General features: G+C 41.3%; 3 protein-coding genes across 5 annotated transcripts; 2 read left to right on the forward strand and 1 right to left on the reverse strand.

Annotated features, from left to right (window-relative positions):
- Positions 1–2,037: 2,037 nt before the first annotated feature.
- On the reverse strand, positions 2,038–11,082 carry znf366 (zinc finger protein 366). Of its 2 annotated transcripts, XM_085786455.1 has the most exons (7): positions 10,971–11,082; positions 7,769–8,803; positions 7,506–7,673; positions 6,817–6,967; positions 5,973–6,164; positions 3,620–3,794; positions 2,038–3,525 (listed from the first exon to the last, which is right to left on the reverse strand). In XM_085786455.1, the coding sequence occupies exons 2-7, from the start codon at positions 8,794–8,796 to the stop codon at positions 2,825–2,827; spliced, it is 2,415 nt and encodes an 804-aa protein (XP_085642581.1). In that variant the 5' UTR covers positions 8,797–8,803; positions 10,971–11,082; the 3' UTR covers positions 2,038–2,824. The 2 variants fall into 2 exon arrangements, with proteins under 2 accessions (XP_085642581.1, XP_085642582.1); XM_085786456.1 differs by lacking the exon at positions 5,973–6,164.
- Positions 11,083–12,678: 1,596 nt separating this feature from the next.
- LOC146981340 (isotocin-neurophysin IT 1-like) lies at positions 12,679–14,923 on the forward strand. Of its 2 annotated transcripts, none has more exons than XM_085786461.1 (4): positions 12,679–12,814; positions 12,929–13,050; positions 13,141–13,345; positions 14,535–14,923. In XM_085786461.1, exons 2-4 carry the CDS (start codon positions 12,931–12,933, stop codon positions 14,678–14,680), a joined length of 471 nt encoding a protein of 156 aa, XP_085642587.1. In that variant the 5' UTR covers positions 12,679–12,814; positions 12,929–12,930; the 3' UTR covers positions 14,681–14,923. The 2 variants fall into 2 exon arrangements, with proteins under 2 accessions (XP_085642587.1, XP_085642586.1); XM_085786460.1 differs by having other exon boundaries at positions 12,686–12,814; positions 12,926–13,050.
- A 1,219-nt stretch (positions 14,924–16,142) lies between these two features.
- LOC146981341 (fatty acid-binding protein, liver-type-like) lies at positions 16,143–17,019 on the forward strand. Its single transcript, XM_085786462.1, has 4 exons — positions 16,143–16,228; positions 16,428–16,600; positions 16,738–16,830; positions 16,934–17,019. Exons 1-4 carry the CDS (start codon positions 16,162–16,164, stop codon positions 16,982–16,984), a joined length of 384 nt encoding a protein of 127 aa, XP_085642588.1. The 5' UTR covers positions 16,143–16,161; the 3' UTR covers positions 16,985–17,019.
- Positions 17,020–17,796: the final 777 nt, after the last annotated feature.

Consider the following 17,796-nt stretch of genomic DNA (forward strand, 5'->3'; position numbering starts at 1 on the left):
ATAACATGTGTAACAAATACATTTTGGATGGAATGAAACAGGATGGGTACCACCCTGTAATACAACCTGACATCCCCTTATAGCAGTGCTATAACTCCTTTTTGTTAAAGGCTCTTTAAGACTCTAAAACAACATGAGAAGACAGATTATGTGTAGAGGATTGGGTTCTGTAAATTGTATGAAGAATTCATATACATAGTCCCAAACTCAAAGATTCAAAGATACGTGCAAATCAGCACATCTTCATAGTCCAGATGCTGAAGTCATCAAATTTGGGGTATTTTTCCTACTTACCAAAATTGCAGTCAATTAATGTCCAACAATTGATGAGATCATAGATTAACTTGTTGTGTCAGCAGTAAGTAAACTATATCTTTGAGTTTTGGACTCGTGGTCCAACAAAAGAGAACAAAGGTGTACGTCCCCTTGAACTCTGAGGAACTGTTTTCCTGACAGTTAATAAAACCTTACAATGAAAGTAAATGAAATTTATTTCGGACATTTGAATCAGACTTCATCACACACACTTTCAGTTACACCGAAAGGGAAAACGAGAGAAGCATACTGTAAAGCTTATCAGATCCCGCCCCGATTAAGAATTAAGAACATAACCGGAAAATTACTGTAAATGATAACTGAAATAATAATTCGTCACAGCCTGAAGTTTCATGTGAGTGTGAATCTCAAAATTTGTGTGATGTGCGTTACTGTATCTCAGAGCAGTGCCTAAAAATCACTGATTCATAAACTGTGAATTCTTGCTTTTACCAATGAAACATTATCCCGTCTTTTTTGTCATGGTCATGATTTGTTTGCTCGTTTTATTGCAAAGCAGAACAGCAACCGTTTCTTACCACAAGGTTCATCTTTTCATTAAATCAGTATTTACCTGCTCTTGTGTGTCTGGATGGTTCTCATGCTCTTTAAAGTTTCACTTCGTTTAAAAGGCACAGGGGTGATAGAGTCACCTCCTGGAGCACCATGCCTCCCTGAGCTGTCATCAGTTCTACATTATCATCATTATTCTCTAGTGATCTCTTGACATGGTGTTGGTGAGAGGAGCTACAGTAATTCCTGACAATGGGCAGTGGTGTGAAACAGTGCAGGTTATCCACTCACTCTCTGTGGTTCCTCTCTGAGCCAGCGGTTGGGATTGAAACATAGGTGAGGAAAGGAAAGGAGAGGAGGATGTGAGAACTTCCTCAAACTGTTTGCAGTTTCACTCTTTGGGACACGGTGGTCGTCAATGGTGGAAATAGAGAAGCTGCTGTTCTGCATTTCAGCTGACACGAAATGACTGGTTTGTTTACCTGAACTGTCACGGGAGAGTGAGGTATTAATTTGACCAATTTTGAGTTATAGCCTACAGTATATTGATTAGTGTTTTTAGATTGATGGATATTTGTTTTCCTCACAATTTTCAGTTTTTTTATTTTGTATTTAAGGAGCCTTTGTAAGAAGTGGCCAGGGACAAACGGGGACAGGGACGGAAACCATCCTGTTTGGCTAAATACTGTATGTCATATTTACAGAAATGTTTTTTAATATGCTCTGTCCCTGTCAAATAAACAAGTAAATGAATAAATATCAAACTAATTTATTTTTTTTGCTAGATTATTTTATAGTTGCATGATGAAGTGCGTGATAAAGAAGAGATGTTTTTACACACTTTTGTCATTCTAGTAGCATTTCTGTTTGCAGTGGGGCTTCTGCAATGAGCAGAAACAATGCTTTATTCTGAGTCATACAGGCATATGAAGCCTTTGTCTGGGACACCCACTGTGTCCGTCACTGCTGTTTGATCACAACCTAAAAGAGAGAAGGGGAGAGGTGTTTTCTCTTCCTCTTCCTCTGCTTTGAAAGAGAAGCAGGAGGAGAAAGGCGAGGTTTTTGAAACTCGCAGCAATCATCTTTAGCTTGCTAAAGTATGTGTCAGGCGGCAAAAGGTGAGGACTGAGAATTAATAACTTGGCTTATATTCTTTAAAAAAAGAAAGAAAAGGAGCCACAAGGATGGTCTAATAACAGAAGCAGCAGGTTCATGCATTCAAGCTTTTATTTTTGATTTTGCAGAATCATAATCATGACCACCATTACACTGCCATACAATAAAAAAAACCTCCCAAAAAAGACTGAACGAACAAAGTCATAAAGATGTTAGAAAATCTAAACATTAGACATAAGAATAGAAAAAAAATCACAGTTTATTTCATAAAAACACAACGTCAAGCTTTGTCACATCTGTATCAGTCAAAGACTACAACATTACACTCTGTAAATCTGATGTTTACTTTGAGTGCAACATCCCACAAACAAAATGATGTCGGTTTCAGGGAAAAAACCTAATTACTGATTTTCATATCTTAGATTTACAAAAAAAAAAAATAGAGTCAGAGTTAAAGCTAAATAACATATTTGAGTTAAAATGATTTGTAAAAAAAAAAAAAAAATTAAATATCTCTTTGCATTTTATTTACAGAAAAGCTATTTGCTAATCATACTTTTACACTTATTAATCCACTTTCTGTCAGTAGCTATTTGTCAGTGAGTGACATCTTCTGTACATGCAGTATGCTTCACAGCTTTGTATTACAGTAACTTCATTTTTATTTTCTGGTCTGTTAATAAACATGATATGTTTGTCTTTCCCTTTTTGTGCTGAGCTACTATACAACTCCATAATCAGTTTTATTTAGAGACCTACACACTTTCCTCTCTGCTTAGGGGAGTGTCTCCTGAACATCCTGTCCATTTTCCTGTCAAGAAAACATCAGCCTGCCCCAGAGCCCACATCTTCTTCTCATTCTCCCACTATTTTTTTTCCCTCATTCTTTGTCTTCTTCCTCATCCTGTGGACCCGTAAATTCACTTGTGTGCATGTGGTGCACCATTTCACCTGTATCCAAACTGTGCTGGTTCCTCTCTGACACGTTGATAGCTGCCTCATAAAAGCCACCCAACTGCTTTTTGTTTAGTTCTGGCTCATCAAGCTCTTGGTGATCATCCTCTAGCTCTGAATCTGAGTCGTAATCATACATGTGTCTATGGTCTGTCTCACTGTGGTGCTCCTGCTCGTCTAGCTCTACATCAGACTCACAGAATGCCTCTGATTGTGAGAGGTGCACCGGGGCACCTCTGAGATCTCCAGATTGCCCCTCTGCTGCTGACTCCCTCTCAAATGCCTCATCATCTAAACTTTGCTGGTATGTCTGTTTCTCTTTCTCTCCTGGACTCAGTTCATCAGGTGATCCCTGTCCTCTCTCCTCCAGCTCGGGGATGTATTGGTCCTCGCCTGCTGGTTCGTGCTGGTCCACCTCAGGGCTGTACTGGCTCCTTCTGTACAAACTCTCCTCGTCCTCCTCCTCCTGACACGAGCTTCCCGGTACGCTCTCGCCATCGGACTGGGAAAGACGGAGACTGGGCATGCCTGGGGGCTTCTGGGAAAGGTCAAACGGCTCCTCTTGGCTGAAATGGGTGAGGAGGCCCATTTGAGTGGTCAGGCAGAATCGCCCCCTTTGCCTAAACACTGAAACCAGAGAAAGTAAAAAAGAAATACATCACACAACTTTTTTCAACAGAAGTGCACGTACAGTACCAAGTGCAGATTTGTACATCCTTACATCTTTCATCCAGCCCTCTGTCCATGACGCCATGTTTGACCTTCATGTGTCTGGTGAGGTTTCCCTTCAGTGTGAACTTGCTCGGGCAGTAGAGGCATTTAAAGGGTTTGCTGTCTGAGTGGAGATGCATGTGGCCCATTAGATTATGCATCCTGTTGAACTCCTTTCCACAAAGCTGAAAGACAAAAGAAAAAAGTGCATACTGAACTTATTAACCATTCACTTCAATTTATAGTTTGACATTATTAGAAAATGCAATTGTTTACTTTCTCGTTGCATGTTAGAAGATCAATACCGCTCTCATGCATGCACATGAAATGGGAAGCTTCAGTAAACAGCCAGTTAGTGAGGCTTAGCATGAAAACTGGAGAACCAGATAACTTGTTCAAATGTAACAAGGTCGACGCACAGGCAAATCAAATTGATCTAAATGACTTCATTTTAAACATTTTTTTAATATTGCAGGCAGTTTATTCTGCAGATCCTATTAATTGCAGTGGAGCAGGAGTAAAAAGTAACATTAAAGTATGATGATTTGAATGCATTTACTCTACAGTTGAGTTAAAAATGTACTTTGTAGCCTAACCTCCAACCACTGGCTGTAGTAAACACTATTTCAGGATACAAAAACAATAAGCCGACGCTATCGACCTATTATTTTCTCAGAATGCAGAGCTACAGCAGTGGGACACGTAATCATGAATGAATGTGCAGGCGTTCAGATATACACAGACACACACCCTCCCTCAATCCTTGTTTTCCTCTTTTCCTCTCTGTCTTCCCCCCTCTCTCACACCCTGACACACACACACACACACAGAAGAAAAACACAGAGAGAGGGAGAGAGACAGAGAGAGGAAGCAACATCGAGACAGGGCCAGGAGGAGAACAGGGAAGGGCAACTCCTGCGCTGTCCTTCCTCTGCATTCTTTTTTATTAGGGTGGTCCTTTCCTTCAGGAGGAGAGAGGGACTGTAAACTGTCCAAGAGGACCGTGAGAAAACAGGAAGCTCCCTCCAGCAGCAGAGAAAGCGAGATGAAATCTATTTGCGGGCCCTGTTCTCCGGGGAGGCTGGGGGGCCATTGTTAGAGAGGCGGTTTGTGCGGCGATATCCTTCCTATGGACGAGGAGGCTCCCACTGCCAAAAGCCTTTCTGCTATCTGGTCATCGTCTTAGTCGTCAAGCCAAACACCAAGGTCAAAACAGACACTCCAGAAAAGTGGGGAAATCCTTTAATAGCAGCTAGTGCTAAATATTACAAGTCTGGTTCCTGGCTGGGATCATCAATAAATATGATTTGGTTATTTATAGAATACCGATGCCTTGATTTTTACTTGCAAGAGGTAGATGAGGAGGTTGTTATGACTCATGTCAGTAGGGTAAACGTGAAGCCAGCTGCAGAGTAGCTTAGCTTAGCATAAACAGTGCAAAGAGGGAAAACGGTTAGGCATATTCACATTACGCTGCGCCACATAAGTCACCACGTAATGCTGCAACCTTTTTTTCTTTTTTTTTACACTGCATGGATTCAATTGATGGTTATTGAGTTTTAGAGGTGCAAGAGGGTTGATTTGATTTCATATGGACAGAGATAACTATTTCTTACTACTGTAGTTAGCTTGGTGGCTGCAGGTCTTAATTACCCGAAAAGTCATGCAAATTGTAAAATGACAAATTGATACACAAATAACTTACAGCTCAACAAACAGCTGTCCTTTGCAACAACACATGATCACTTTTTTTTTTTTTAATGTTGCTTTTATCGGCAGGACACCATTACTTGTCTTTTGCTCTAATTAATTAAAAAAGACAATGCAGTTAGGCTTGGTTAGGTTTACACGGCGAGGCAATTTAGTTAGGATTAGGGAAGCAATGTGGTTTGAGATACAAGAAGCTATGTTAAGGTCAGGCGACCTTTGTTGTCATGGTTACTCATGGTTAACTATGGTTATAATGACAACCTCAAGTTAGGGAAGGATTGTAGTCATGGTAAAAGAAAGTCATGTTGACTACTGTAAACAACTAGACGGCGTTGTGTTTAAAAGTATGATTCGCTGATTCATCCACCCTCTGCGGGCATTGTTCTGTAATAAATGTTTCCTGACTTCCTTCTGTGCTCATACTTCTAATGGCCACTAGGAGAGGGCTTGGCCACTTGAAAATATTGTCCTAGGCAATTTGTTCAAATGACAAATGCTGTTATTTTTGTTTGGGAAAAATGAATTACCGATAAGGGCAATACTGATCTTCTTCCAAAAATGTAGAAATTGCCCTTTAATCAGTGAACAAATGAGGAACTAAGGGCCAAAATACACCGCAGAAAGTCACATGCGACATGTTAAGTTCAACTAACCTTGCATTTATAGGGCTTGATGTCCGAGTGGACGATCATGTGAGCCTTGAGAGTCTGTTTTTGGACGAAACTCTTGAAGCACATGTGGCACTGGTAGGCCCGTATGTTGGTGTGGATGAGGACATGGCGCTTCATGTTGGCCAACAGGGTGAACTCACGACCACAGATGCGACACTTATGCTCTTTCACACCCTAAAGAATGAGAGAGTGGGGAAGTAGCGTCGTGAGAAATGTTGTCAACAGACGTCATCTGCTTAAAATGTGATTGGTTTTTTTGCTTGTTCTCTTGAATTTCACTGATCTATATTTTATGACCTTAATTCGGTATCAGAAAGCCTTACATTTCCAGAGATACTAAATGCATAAGGCTGAATTTAGGGAAAATGTGCATAAAATTATGTATCATACAGTTTGAGTGTTTCCATGTCATGCAACCGTGCAACCATAAAAATGTTAAGTATCTTCAGCTGAGACAATTTAAAACAATATGTAGACATAACAACGCCAAAGAGGGTCGAATCAGGTGTTTTTTTTAACACTAATGTTACTAAAGGGGAAATAAAACATGAAACCTGGACGTTTAATCATATCAGTGCCCAGAGTTTGAGGGGAAATTGCTTCGAGACAGCTGCCAAAACAACCTGTTGGGCTGGCATCCAAGCCCTCTGAGCCATTTTCAGGATCCAAAAATGTGAACAAGGAATAATAGAAATGTCTTCATGCGACAGTAAAACTGATAACTCGGTTTGTTCGCCAAAATACATGCTTTTGCTTCCAATCCCTGTGAAAGAGCACAGAGAAAAAATGTTGTGTCTCTTCTCTCCGTCCTGCTAATAAAACCTACTTTGTGAGTGAGCGTGTGCTGTTTCAGGTGGTGTGACTGGATGAACTCCATCCCACACTCACTGCAGATGTACGGTCTGATGTCTTTGTGTTTCATCATGTGGTTCTGAAGCTGACTCGGATACTGGAAAGTCTTCTGGCACTCCGCACACCTGCAGGAACAACAGGTATAACCTCACTTACACAGCCAAATAGAAAGCTGAAATGTTAAAGCAATAGTTTGAAATTTTGGGAAATGCGTTTATTCTCTCTCTCACCCAGAATTAGATGAAAAGATTGATACAACTGTCTTATCCATCCCTTAAATAGTAAGCTACAGCCGGCAGGCTGATGAATTAGCTTAGCACAAAGACGAAAGCTGCTGAAAACAGCCTGGACTTGTCCAAAAGAAACAAACCCACCCTCCAGCTTCTCTAAAGCGGACAATGAATACATTATTTCGTCTGCATAAAAACCAAAGTGTATCAATATTTCTTTGAAAGGATTATAATGATAACTTTTGAAATTTGATTTCAAGTTATGATTTGTCATGTTAATTAAAGTTCTTTAAATGTAATGTCAGGCTGATATTGTTGTCGCTGGATAGAGCTGGTCTAAATCTTTCCATTGAACTCCCAAGCAAGTGAATGAAGGCTATTTTGAACTATTGCTTTAACGACACAATCATTAGAGAGCCATTTCATTCCTCACCTGTACAGGGTGGGGCCACGATGGGCAGTCAGGTGCCTCTTCAGCTGGGCGAGTGTGGGGAAGTCCAGACCACACTCCACACAAACATTTTCCTGGCCTTTTTCATGCTTTAGCTCATGAGCACGAAGTTCGCTGGGGTAGGCAAAGCCTCGACCACAAACACCGCAGCTGGAGAGGCAGAAAAAGTGAGTATGAGATAGAAAATAAGGATAGAAATAGGCAATAAAAAGCCGAAAATAACCACAATTGTCGCTGTCATTCACCTGTATGGTTTCACATCGCTGTGCTGCATCATGTGCCTCTTCAGGTGGCTGGTCTGGGTGAAGGCCTTGTGGCACACCTGGCACTTGTGGGGCCTCATGCCCTGGTGTGTGAGCAGGTGTGTGTGCAGGTGGCTCAGCTGCTTGAAAAGCTTCCCACACAGGTGGCACCCGTGTGGCTTGATGCCGTTGTGGCCCAGGATGTGCGTGACCAGGTTGTACTTGGAGGTGTACGACTTGTCACACATGCGACACTTCCACCGCTTTTGGTCACCTCCAACATCTACATAATAGCTGTCATCCACGTGGATGTTGAGCCCGAGCTTCTCAGCGGTGGTCGTGCCGCTGCGAGAGGCTCCGTCGCGGGTGCGGTGGTGACTGGGTCGGAGGTCCTCTCTGGGGTAGAAGGCACCGGGGGAGAGGTGCATGACCGGCCCTGGCATGAAGAAGGGGTATGGGAGGAGGCTGTGGTGGAGAGGTGGGAAGTATGGAGGGTGGAGAAGGAGAGGAGAGGGAGGCCAAACAGGAGAAGGACTGAGAGGTTCCTGTTTCACCTGGACAGGTAAATTCACAGCTGATGATCTGCGATGGAGCTGCAGTCTGTTGAGCTCGATCATACCGGGGAGGGGTTTTGGAGGTGGGGAAGCCATGGGGTGTGGCGGTGGGAGGGAGAAGGGGATGTGGGAGAGGTCTACTGTCTTCTTGCTGCTGCTTTTTTCTGCCTCCTCCGCTCCTCTTTCAGGAGATTCACCTTCTTGGGCGTCCACTTTGAAAGGTGTTCTTTTACGTTTTTGGGATCCCTCCTTTTGGGCGCACGCAGGGCCGAGCATGGGGAAGAAGGCAGGTGGGCTGAACACGCTGTAGGTGTCACCGGTGGGTGATATACTGCTGTATCTGGGAGGGGAGAATTTCGGGGGCTTGAGATAGAATGGAGGCGGGCTCAGGTAGAAACCGTGCTGAGATCCCTGTCGTCGTTCATCTCTGAGGGGAGGACTTCTTCGTGGCGAGAAATTGACCCTGTCTGTTTCCATCTTCTTTCTGCGTTAGAAAGAGTACAAGAATGTTTTGGTGAAAGATGTGCAGAAGTCCTTTACTTGAAGGGGAACTTCTCACAGGCCTCAGGGAGCACTGGTGCTGCACATGAGAAATAAGAAGTTATATAAAACTCTTTGTGGCTGCAATGAGAACAGCGTGAAATGAGATAAGTAATGTCAAGCTTATGACTGCTACCACAATTTGAAAATGTAGGCATCAGGTTTAAAACATAATATGTATATTCTATATCTTTGGAGGGAATCTTTGTTTTTGTTTTTTTGAAACACCTGATACTTTTCCCTCCTTTGGGCCTCCAACAGTTTTGTCAATAAAATAACTTGAGTCATTTAAAGGGGAGGTCACAAGCAAAATCATATAGAAATCACTGATGTATCATTTAACCGACTTCATTGTGTTTTGTAAGACCATTAGTGACCTTTTTATTGGAAATCTATAAAGCTTAAAATGGAAATAGCCAAAGCAATACCTCAACATTATATTAGTACAAGTAAGTTTCTTTCCACCACTGCCTACTGTACTAACAGCCTCAAAAACAAACCTAACATTTTGGAAAAGACTTGGCAAATGTCCATCAGATGACTTCTCGTCTGGTTTCTGTTTAACACGCGAAACCATCACTGTGAAGATTTGGGGAGGGGGCTGTAGCCAGGAACACACAAACAGCATGGTGTCGAAACCCACACCTTTCAGTGTTCAACCTGAAACCTCTCACTTCTTCCTTTCTCACAGATCTCCTCTTCTCCTGAAATTAGGAAGTTATCTGTGAAATGCTCACCTCTACCTCCCGCACACTTTTCGCTTCTCCATCTCTTTTTTCTCTGCTCTCTTCATCTTTTTTTTTGTGAACTGATAGCGAAGAAGAACTTCCCCTTTTTCTCATCCATTACGCTTTGTGATGCTTTGCACTAATTTTGTGTGTGAAGTCTGCGTCTGAGTTTGATGAAATTACTGATAAGCATAGAGCTGCCACGTCGTAGAACTATAAATATCTTATCACTGTGTGTCTTTTAGTGTAGATGATAATGAAAAGATGGTGATACTCCACAAAGCACTCTCAAAGGGGAACTGTCTAACTTCTGCATGGCATTCAAATAGTACTTAGCAATGGTGCACTTATCTACACTATGCTTATCACAGAGAGAGCTGGGATTCTTGTTAATCACATCACTGCAAGTTCTACTTTACTTTGCATGTTATCTTTCTGTTTGCTGTTGCAGATGCATCCTACACACACGGTGCACATTCATTTTCTTGCTTAATATTTTCATTATTTGGTGAAAATTGGTCAGAAAATTGCAAAAATAAATTAATTTCTAAAACCCAGGAAACATCTAGCCCTGTTTTGTTTGACTGAGTGTCAAAAAACCAAAGATATCCACTTCATACTCACATAAGTAAAGAAAAGCATCATTTTCAAACCAGGACTATGGGATATTTTCATACTCTTGCTTGAAAAATGTCAAAATCCCCTGTTGAATTATTCATTTCAAGCATATACATCCAGTTTCACAAACACAGAGACAGAAAAAATATGTTTGAATTGTTTCTAATTCATGTTGAAAAGAGGATGACAAGTGCAGATCATAAACTTTGGGGAGTGACAGCGATTACAGATGATTTCACACATACTCATACTGTATTTATATAATTCAGTGAGTCTTTTTTTTCTCTCTGCAAAAACACACTTTGAAATTTTACAAGCAGCACGACACACTACATATGCACAGGGAATATCTCTTCATATCAATGAATAATGTAAAAATGCATCACAGCGACACATGTATTTGGGGTCAGTTTGTTATTAGTAACATATAGAAAACATAAACCACATGCAGGTTGCAGGGTGAATGTTCGTCTGCCTCTTCCCAAGATTTCTACAATTTCAGATGCATTGCATACTGAAAATTTGAATGCTTTACAGACAGTTTTTAATGTTTTCTTAAATATTGTCATTGTTCGCCTCTCCCTTTCAAGGTGCGTTGTGCAGAAACCCCTGTCCATACTTTGCCACACCATGCATTCCAAACAATCCATTAAACCGAAGCCCCTCCTCGCCAGAATGCCACTCAGTGCCATGTAAGAGTGCGTTTGTGTGAGGCTGCAGCAAAGAGCGTGTGTGTGTGTGTGTGTATGTGTGTATAGAACTTACCGGCCGAGTGTGTTTTCTGTGATGCTGTGGCTGAAGTGCTGCTGCAGCTGCTGCTGTTGTACCTGTGCCGGCGTTTTCTCCCTCCTGCTCGCACTGCAACTCTCCTGACAATGAGCCGCCCGTCCACGGATAGCATTTGAAGTGACTTAAGAAAGAGAACAGGAACAATCACTTTGTTCTCATTTTTCAGATGAGTACCTTCGGAGAGAAGGAAGGAAGGGAGGGGAGAGGAAGTCAACAAGCCTAGTGCCTTCCTGCAGAAAAATAAGGAAACACTAGATAGACATCTCCATTTCTCTGTGAAATAGGGATTTGCACAGTTTTTGGAGGAACATGGCAAGGCGAGATCTGATTTTTTGTCTTTATCCTCAAAGATACACCTATTGACGCAGATTGAGTTCATATTTTAAGATAAATAAATAAAAGTTTCAGGGTAAAGGCATTTCAGGTATTTTCTAAACAGAATACAAAGTTCATATGTAATTGATGAGCGCTGTGGCACAGGGGCTGTGCATAACATTGACAACTGTGTGGTAAAAATGTATTCTAGCAAAAACACTGCCTCTGTGAAGTCTTTCATGTTCAGTTGTTGTTGTTTGTTAAAGCGAAGAAAGAAAACACAAAGACTGTCTTCTTCTTTCCAAAAATCCTAATTTTTCTGCACCTAGTTTCTGGTGTTGTTTTAATGTATTGCACAATGTTGCATAATAAGTATTCCTGCTATTTTGTCCACCTCCTGCAAAAGCCTGACAGATGAAAACAGTGACAATGAAAAATGTATGCACAAATAGAGGAAATTTGTCAACACTGACACTAGGTGGCAAGAGAGTCCTATTGTTTGAGTGACACTTCAGTCCTTTTTACACCACTTTATGTCTTCAGATGGTGGCTGGAGACAGGTTTTATGATCTGTTTGAGGGGTGTCAAATCTAAACACAAGTCAGTCCACGTCTAAATGTCGTTTTGGCACACAGAAGTTGGTGAACAAAGACGATGTTATCAACTAATTTAGATGAGGTGGCACTTAGATCAGGAGGGAGCTGCAGTAATTGAGCTCATATGATTGAAAGTGTGAAACTGCCTTTTATGAGTTGTGGCCGATCATTAGCTGTGTTAATTAGCTCATAAAACCAATTAACCTCAGACCTGGATGATGCGTGCATCAATTCCAGCGAGGAATTAAAAGGTTTTATTAATAGCAAGGGAAAATCTGTTCGTGTGTCTATTTGTGTGTCTTTTGTGTCATGATTTGGCTTGTTTACAAACATCCACTCACAACTAATTCTGCATACTGTATAGCACTGTTGAACCAAAATGGCAGCTCACCAGACTGAGGTTCATACCTGCACATGGGCTTCTTCTCATGACCTTGAAGGCTATCTTTTTTCACTTTTCCTCTATCAGTGCTGGAGAAGATGCCTAAGAAAATACGGGGGGGAAAAATCTCCTGTTTCAAACGAAAGCAGATCAAAGTTGTACCACACTCAAGTCCATTCATGCTTCCATCTCCCCATTGTCCTCTTGACCTCTCGGACTTTCCATCATCATCTCGAATATGCACGGTCACGCAACACGGGCCCTTTTCTAATGATTCTCAATAGCAAAACGCAAACCAGGCAACAGAGCTGCCCGAAACCTTTGACCCAGCATGCCCGGTGGTCAGCTTCAATAAAACGAGCTCATTAAGGATCTTTAAGTGGCTTTTGGGTTTCTGTGTCACTCTCAAAAGAAGATCTGAGAGTATATAAGACAGGTCATTGTGGAACCATGCAAGTTAGAAAATCCTCTGGGAGCAGCTGAAACAAGAACTTGAAGTCAACGACTCATCGACTGTAAAGCCACAAGTGAGTAACTTTTGCTTTCTGAACAGATCTCTGAACATGAGGAATTAGATGGTTATTTGTACTAAATACTGTTCTTGTTTTTCCCCAACTGTTGTTTTGTCACTGTCTCAGCAGAAATGACTGGAGCTGCTGTGTCCGTGTGCATGTTTTTTCTCCTATCTGTGTGTTCAGCGTGTTACATCTCCAACTGTCCTATCGGTGGGAAGAGGTCCATCATGGACGCACCACTACGCAAGGTGAGCCACTTTTGTGTCTCCAACTTTGAGCTAAATTGTAATCGCATTATAAAACTAACACCAAGAATGATATCTTGTTTCCTCCTCCAGTGCATGTCTTGTGGCCCCGGTGACAGGGGCCGCTGCTTCGGCCCCAGTATCTGCTGCGGGGAGGGTCTCGGCTGCCTGCTCGGCTCCCCAGAAACAGCTCACTGTGTGGAGGAGAACTACCTGCTCACCCCCTGCCAGGCAGGAGGAAGACCCTGTGGATCTGAAGGAGGACACTGTGCTGCCTCAGGACTCTGCTGCGATGCAGGTCAGGAAATCCTCATGTACCTATTGACTAAAAAAAAAAAAAAAAGGATTTGGATCCTTTTACTTCAGGAGAAGTAGTACCACTTTGCCATACTGTAGCTCTATAACCCTAACCCAACCCTACTTTAATATTACAGCATTTTAAAGTTTTAGTTGGCCAGTTAAGATGTTGCTGTTGTTACATGATATAATGGGATGAGTGGAAAAAACATGCCATGTTAAAAGACATTTTGCATGTCATGTCTACCCATTTTTAAACTCTTTGTGCCATTTAAATTATCTTAATGAGAGTTAGATTTAAAGGTTTCGGAAATTACGTAAGCATGCAAAACAGTGACATGTGAAAAGAAAAAAAATCATAGTGAAAAAATGCAAAATGGCTTATGAAATTATTGCATTGAAACACCATTTGGTGATAATATGGGGTGGTTTGATATATCGTCAGGTACTGTAGCCTATATTTTTCAACATAATTCAAAATTTCAACATAAACTTTTAAGATAAATCTTTAAAGGCAACTAAGCTGTTGAATAAATTTGTAGCATAAAACATAGCTACATTATCTCCCTCCAAAATGTAGCAATGTAGATATAATAGCATAAAATTAAAATACTCAATAAAAGTACAAGTACCTTTTAGTACAATTTTTTTTACATAGGGCTTTAGTGAGTCACTGAAGCATTCAGTCTGCTCCCGGTCCGACATGTGAGGATAAAGTAGTATCCACAACTAATAAGCTCTAAACCTTTGCTGTAACTATCTTGCGTGACATTATTCCTCAAACTCAGCTCTCCATGCTGCTGTCATGCAGACTGAGTGTGAAATCATCATTAGCCTACAATGAAAAAGGAAAAAACCTCCTACTTATCTGCTGAAGCTAACAATTAAGCTTACATTAGATCAATGCGAGTGTGAATTTGTTTGAGTATGAATTCAAGAGACGGCCAATTCCACACTTTGCTCCTTTAGGTAGCTACATTAGTTGAACAAATGCATGAATTCAAAAATAAAATGTATATGTGTAGGATTTCAAAAACATACTACAAACATGCTAGAGTATTTCATTGTGGATTTCTTAATCTTCCCTCTTGCTCTGAAAATGGTCCTATGACACCAAACCTTATACTGTAAATTGCAGTTGCAATAACAGGCGAGCATGGTCATCATGACAACTCTTTTTTTCTCTACAGAGAGTTGTACCACGGATCAGTCCTGCCTCATCGAGGAGGAAGGAGACGACCAAATCGGACAATTCGAAGGCAGTGATGCCGGTGATGTCATCCTCAGGCTCCTGCATCTGGCCGGTCACACTTCTCCTCATCGAATCCACCAATGAGCTGCCTCTGACAACAAGGTCACATGGGAAACTCTGCAGCTGTACAGTTGAGATGAAGCAGGACTCGTCCTTATTCATATCGTTGCATTTCTATGTTTGTCATCATGCTTCTGATTTTGCTGTTTCCCCTGGAGTCCTTCTGTAGAGTGCCTTTGTCTATATATTTTTATGTATGAAAATAGGGATGAATACTGACAGTTGTCATCCAGATATCTGCATGTTGAAATAAAGTTTTGAGAGAGTATCAGATGTTGCCTTTTCTACTGTACAAGTCAGCATAAATCTTATCAGGTGTGTTCCACTATCACCGAATGTACAAAGCCTATACAGCCATCTTTATCTTTCAGAAGTTCAGACTGCTACATGAATGCAAAGGATCCTGACAAGACACTGTGTGTATGTGTTTTCAAAGCAGTTCTAGTAACACCATGTCACTGTTGCAACAGCTATGGTGGTTATCTTGGACAGTCACCTTTGATCTTTTTTTTTTTTTTTTTTTTTACTTCATCCTTAATCCAAACAATCTGTTCTCTGCAAAAGGCTAGTGCCAAAAAAGGGTTGATAGGTTGACAGTAGGTGAAAAAAAATCTCTCTTTTTAACACTCTGAAACACTGATGACAGATTACTGACATTCTGCTGCACTGATTTTTTTTTTTTCGTCATATTGCTGTGGCCTCTTTGAAATCTGTCAGGAGCTTATCTTGATAAGTGACATCACCTGACTAAAGTGCCCTTGTAATGAAATGTAGAGTACAGTTCAAGTGACAGTGAACTGGAGGGGTTATAAGGGCAGCTAAAAAAAAAGACATATCCCTCATGATACAATAGGAAATCATCCCCCAATCCCCCTAACCCTACCCCCCCTGACAGGAAGAATTAAAAAAAAAAAATCAGCATCTCCAGCTGTAAAACTTATGGAAAAAAGAAAAAAGAAAAGAGAAAAAAAGAAAAAATTTTACGCAATGCTGTGTAGAACAAGGACAAAACAGAAGAGTGGGAACAAAAGACTTGGCTAAAGCAGGGACAAAGAGGAAAAAGGAAAACAGAGAAAAACAGAATTTAAAAAAGAAGGAACTGAAATCAAGAGGCCAAATCTGAGACTTGAAGGAAGGAAGGAGGATGAAGGATGAGTGAAAGCAGAAAATATGTCTTGTCAGCACTTGTTGGGATACACATCGTGCAATATGTTAGTGTGTATGTGTAATAGCCTAGTATATGTTCCAAAATATATAGTCTCACAGGTTTATTTCTTTCCCCTGTGCATTAAAAGTTACCTAACTTATCTAATTAGTCTCGGTGCCTCTTTTTATCTGGGCTCAGGCCTTATCGGAGCTGGTGGATACTCTGTGAGCTCTGCTGGATGAATGGGGCTGGAGTTGCCTTAATTGGAAACACCTGCGGTTAATGATTGCAGCGCTGTAGTCTGAGCGTATAAAACAGCAGATAACCACCGCTTTCTTCACCTTCACTGTCTGCCATCATGTCTTTCTCTGGAAAATACCAGCTGGAGACTCAGGAGAACTTTGAGCCTTTCATGAAGGCCATTGGTAAGATTTGTGCTTCTGAGTTAAGTTTTGTGACTCTTAATGTAGTTGCTGTTGTTGTTTTGGTTGTAAGGTGCATGCAAAATAGGGAAATTTAAAACATTTAAAACAACAAAAATATTTGACTCAGGTTTTTGCTTAGAAAAAAAAAATATTCATTTTGCAAAGCTATGGCTTATTAAGCGGCTGCTTTCTGTCTTAGGTCTCCCTGACGAACTCATCCAGAAAGGCAAAGACATCAAGAGTGTCTCTGAGATTGAGGAGACTGGCGACAACTTCAAAGTGACGGTCACAACTGGCTCAAAGGTCCTCGTCAATAACTTCACCATCGGAAAGGAGGCTGAGCTGGAGACTATCACTGGAGAGAAGGTCAAGGTAAGCTAGGGCATGCAAATTGCCTCTTAAATGCGGTTACATTTGTAATGGTAAAAATTGAACCGATGGACCCTTAAAGCAGAACTGTGTGGATAAACACTGTCCTCATGACTCTGCTCTTGTCGTGCTTCTTGAAGGCGGTGGTTCAGCGAGAAGGCAACAAGCTCAAAGTTTCCCTTAAGGGAATTGAGTCCGTCACAGAACTGCTGGATGGGAACACAATTGTCAATGTGAGTATAGACAAATGCATAACTTCACTATATTGGTGCCTTAGTTTTGTTTGTTTTTTTCAACTTTCTTTCCCTGTGTTTTTTTTTTCCTTTTCCTCCCCAGACAATGACTCTTGGTGGCATTGTGTACAAAAGGACGAGCAAACGCCTGTAATGTCTGCACTAGGTATAATAAAATGTAAAAGACAATGCTGTCTTATGGTTTTTCTTTTGACTCAATGGCTTTAATGTCTAAAATTAGATGCTTGCAGCAGTTTAACCAATGTACTGTGTTGTCGCTGGCTTCAGAAGTCTTATCTGTTGGAACACAGGCCATATGACTGTTCGTATCATACTCGAACATGCTGGCATCACATTGATGCAGTGGCGCGTCTGGTATTGCTGACAAAGGTCAGATCTCCACTGAACTGATAACAAGCAACAGGTGCTTAAAGGGACTCGCTCAACAAGTATATAAAAGTGGACTAACTACTCTGCAACTCGCACCTGGACACCCCCACCCCTACACCCACCTCCTGCTCGTTGGGCGTATGAGGCGATGCCTAAAGAATGGCATCTGTCGAATGGGAAGGAGCTGTGATGGGCTGTTGCCCTACAGTAAGAGGCAGCAGGGGAGACTCGGCTGAAGATAATAGGGTCAACATGACCGTGTGTGAGGGTAAGGGTTGCCTTAATGCATCTATTGACATGAGTCTGCTAAAAACATTAACTGAGTTTACTCATCTGTCCACCTCACAACTTCAGCGCTGTAGCTCTAAAAGTTAACACCCATGGGTTGCTTTGCTTCTGTCATCCCTACGACTTGAGATGCAAAAGCAGATAAAATAGAATAAATTTAGGCAGCTTTCCTCGGTTTCCAATATGTTTTATTGAAAGTAAATAGTTGGCACCTTAAATCTGTCTCATAGCTTTTAATTAAAAAAAAAAAAAAGCACAAGTTCATGTGACATGTTTTTAATGAAAAGT

Source organism: Trachurus japonicus, chromosome 9 (genome assembly GCF_045865225.1).
Source record: "Trachurus japonicus isolate A0001 chromosome 9, Traja_1.0".
Taxonomy (NCBI): domain Eukaryota; kingdom Metazoa; phylum Chordata; class Actinopteri; order Carangiformes; family Carangidae; genus Trachurus; species Trachurus japonicus.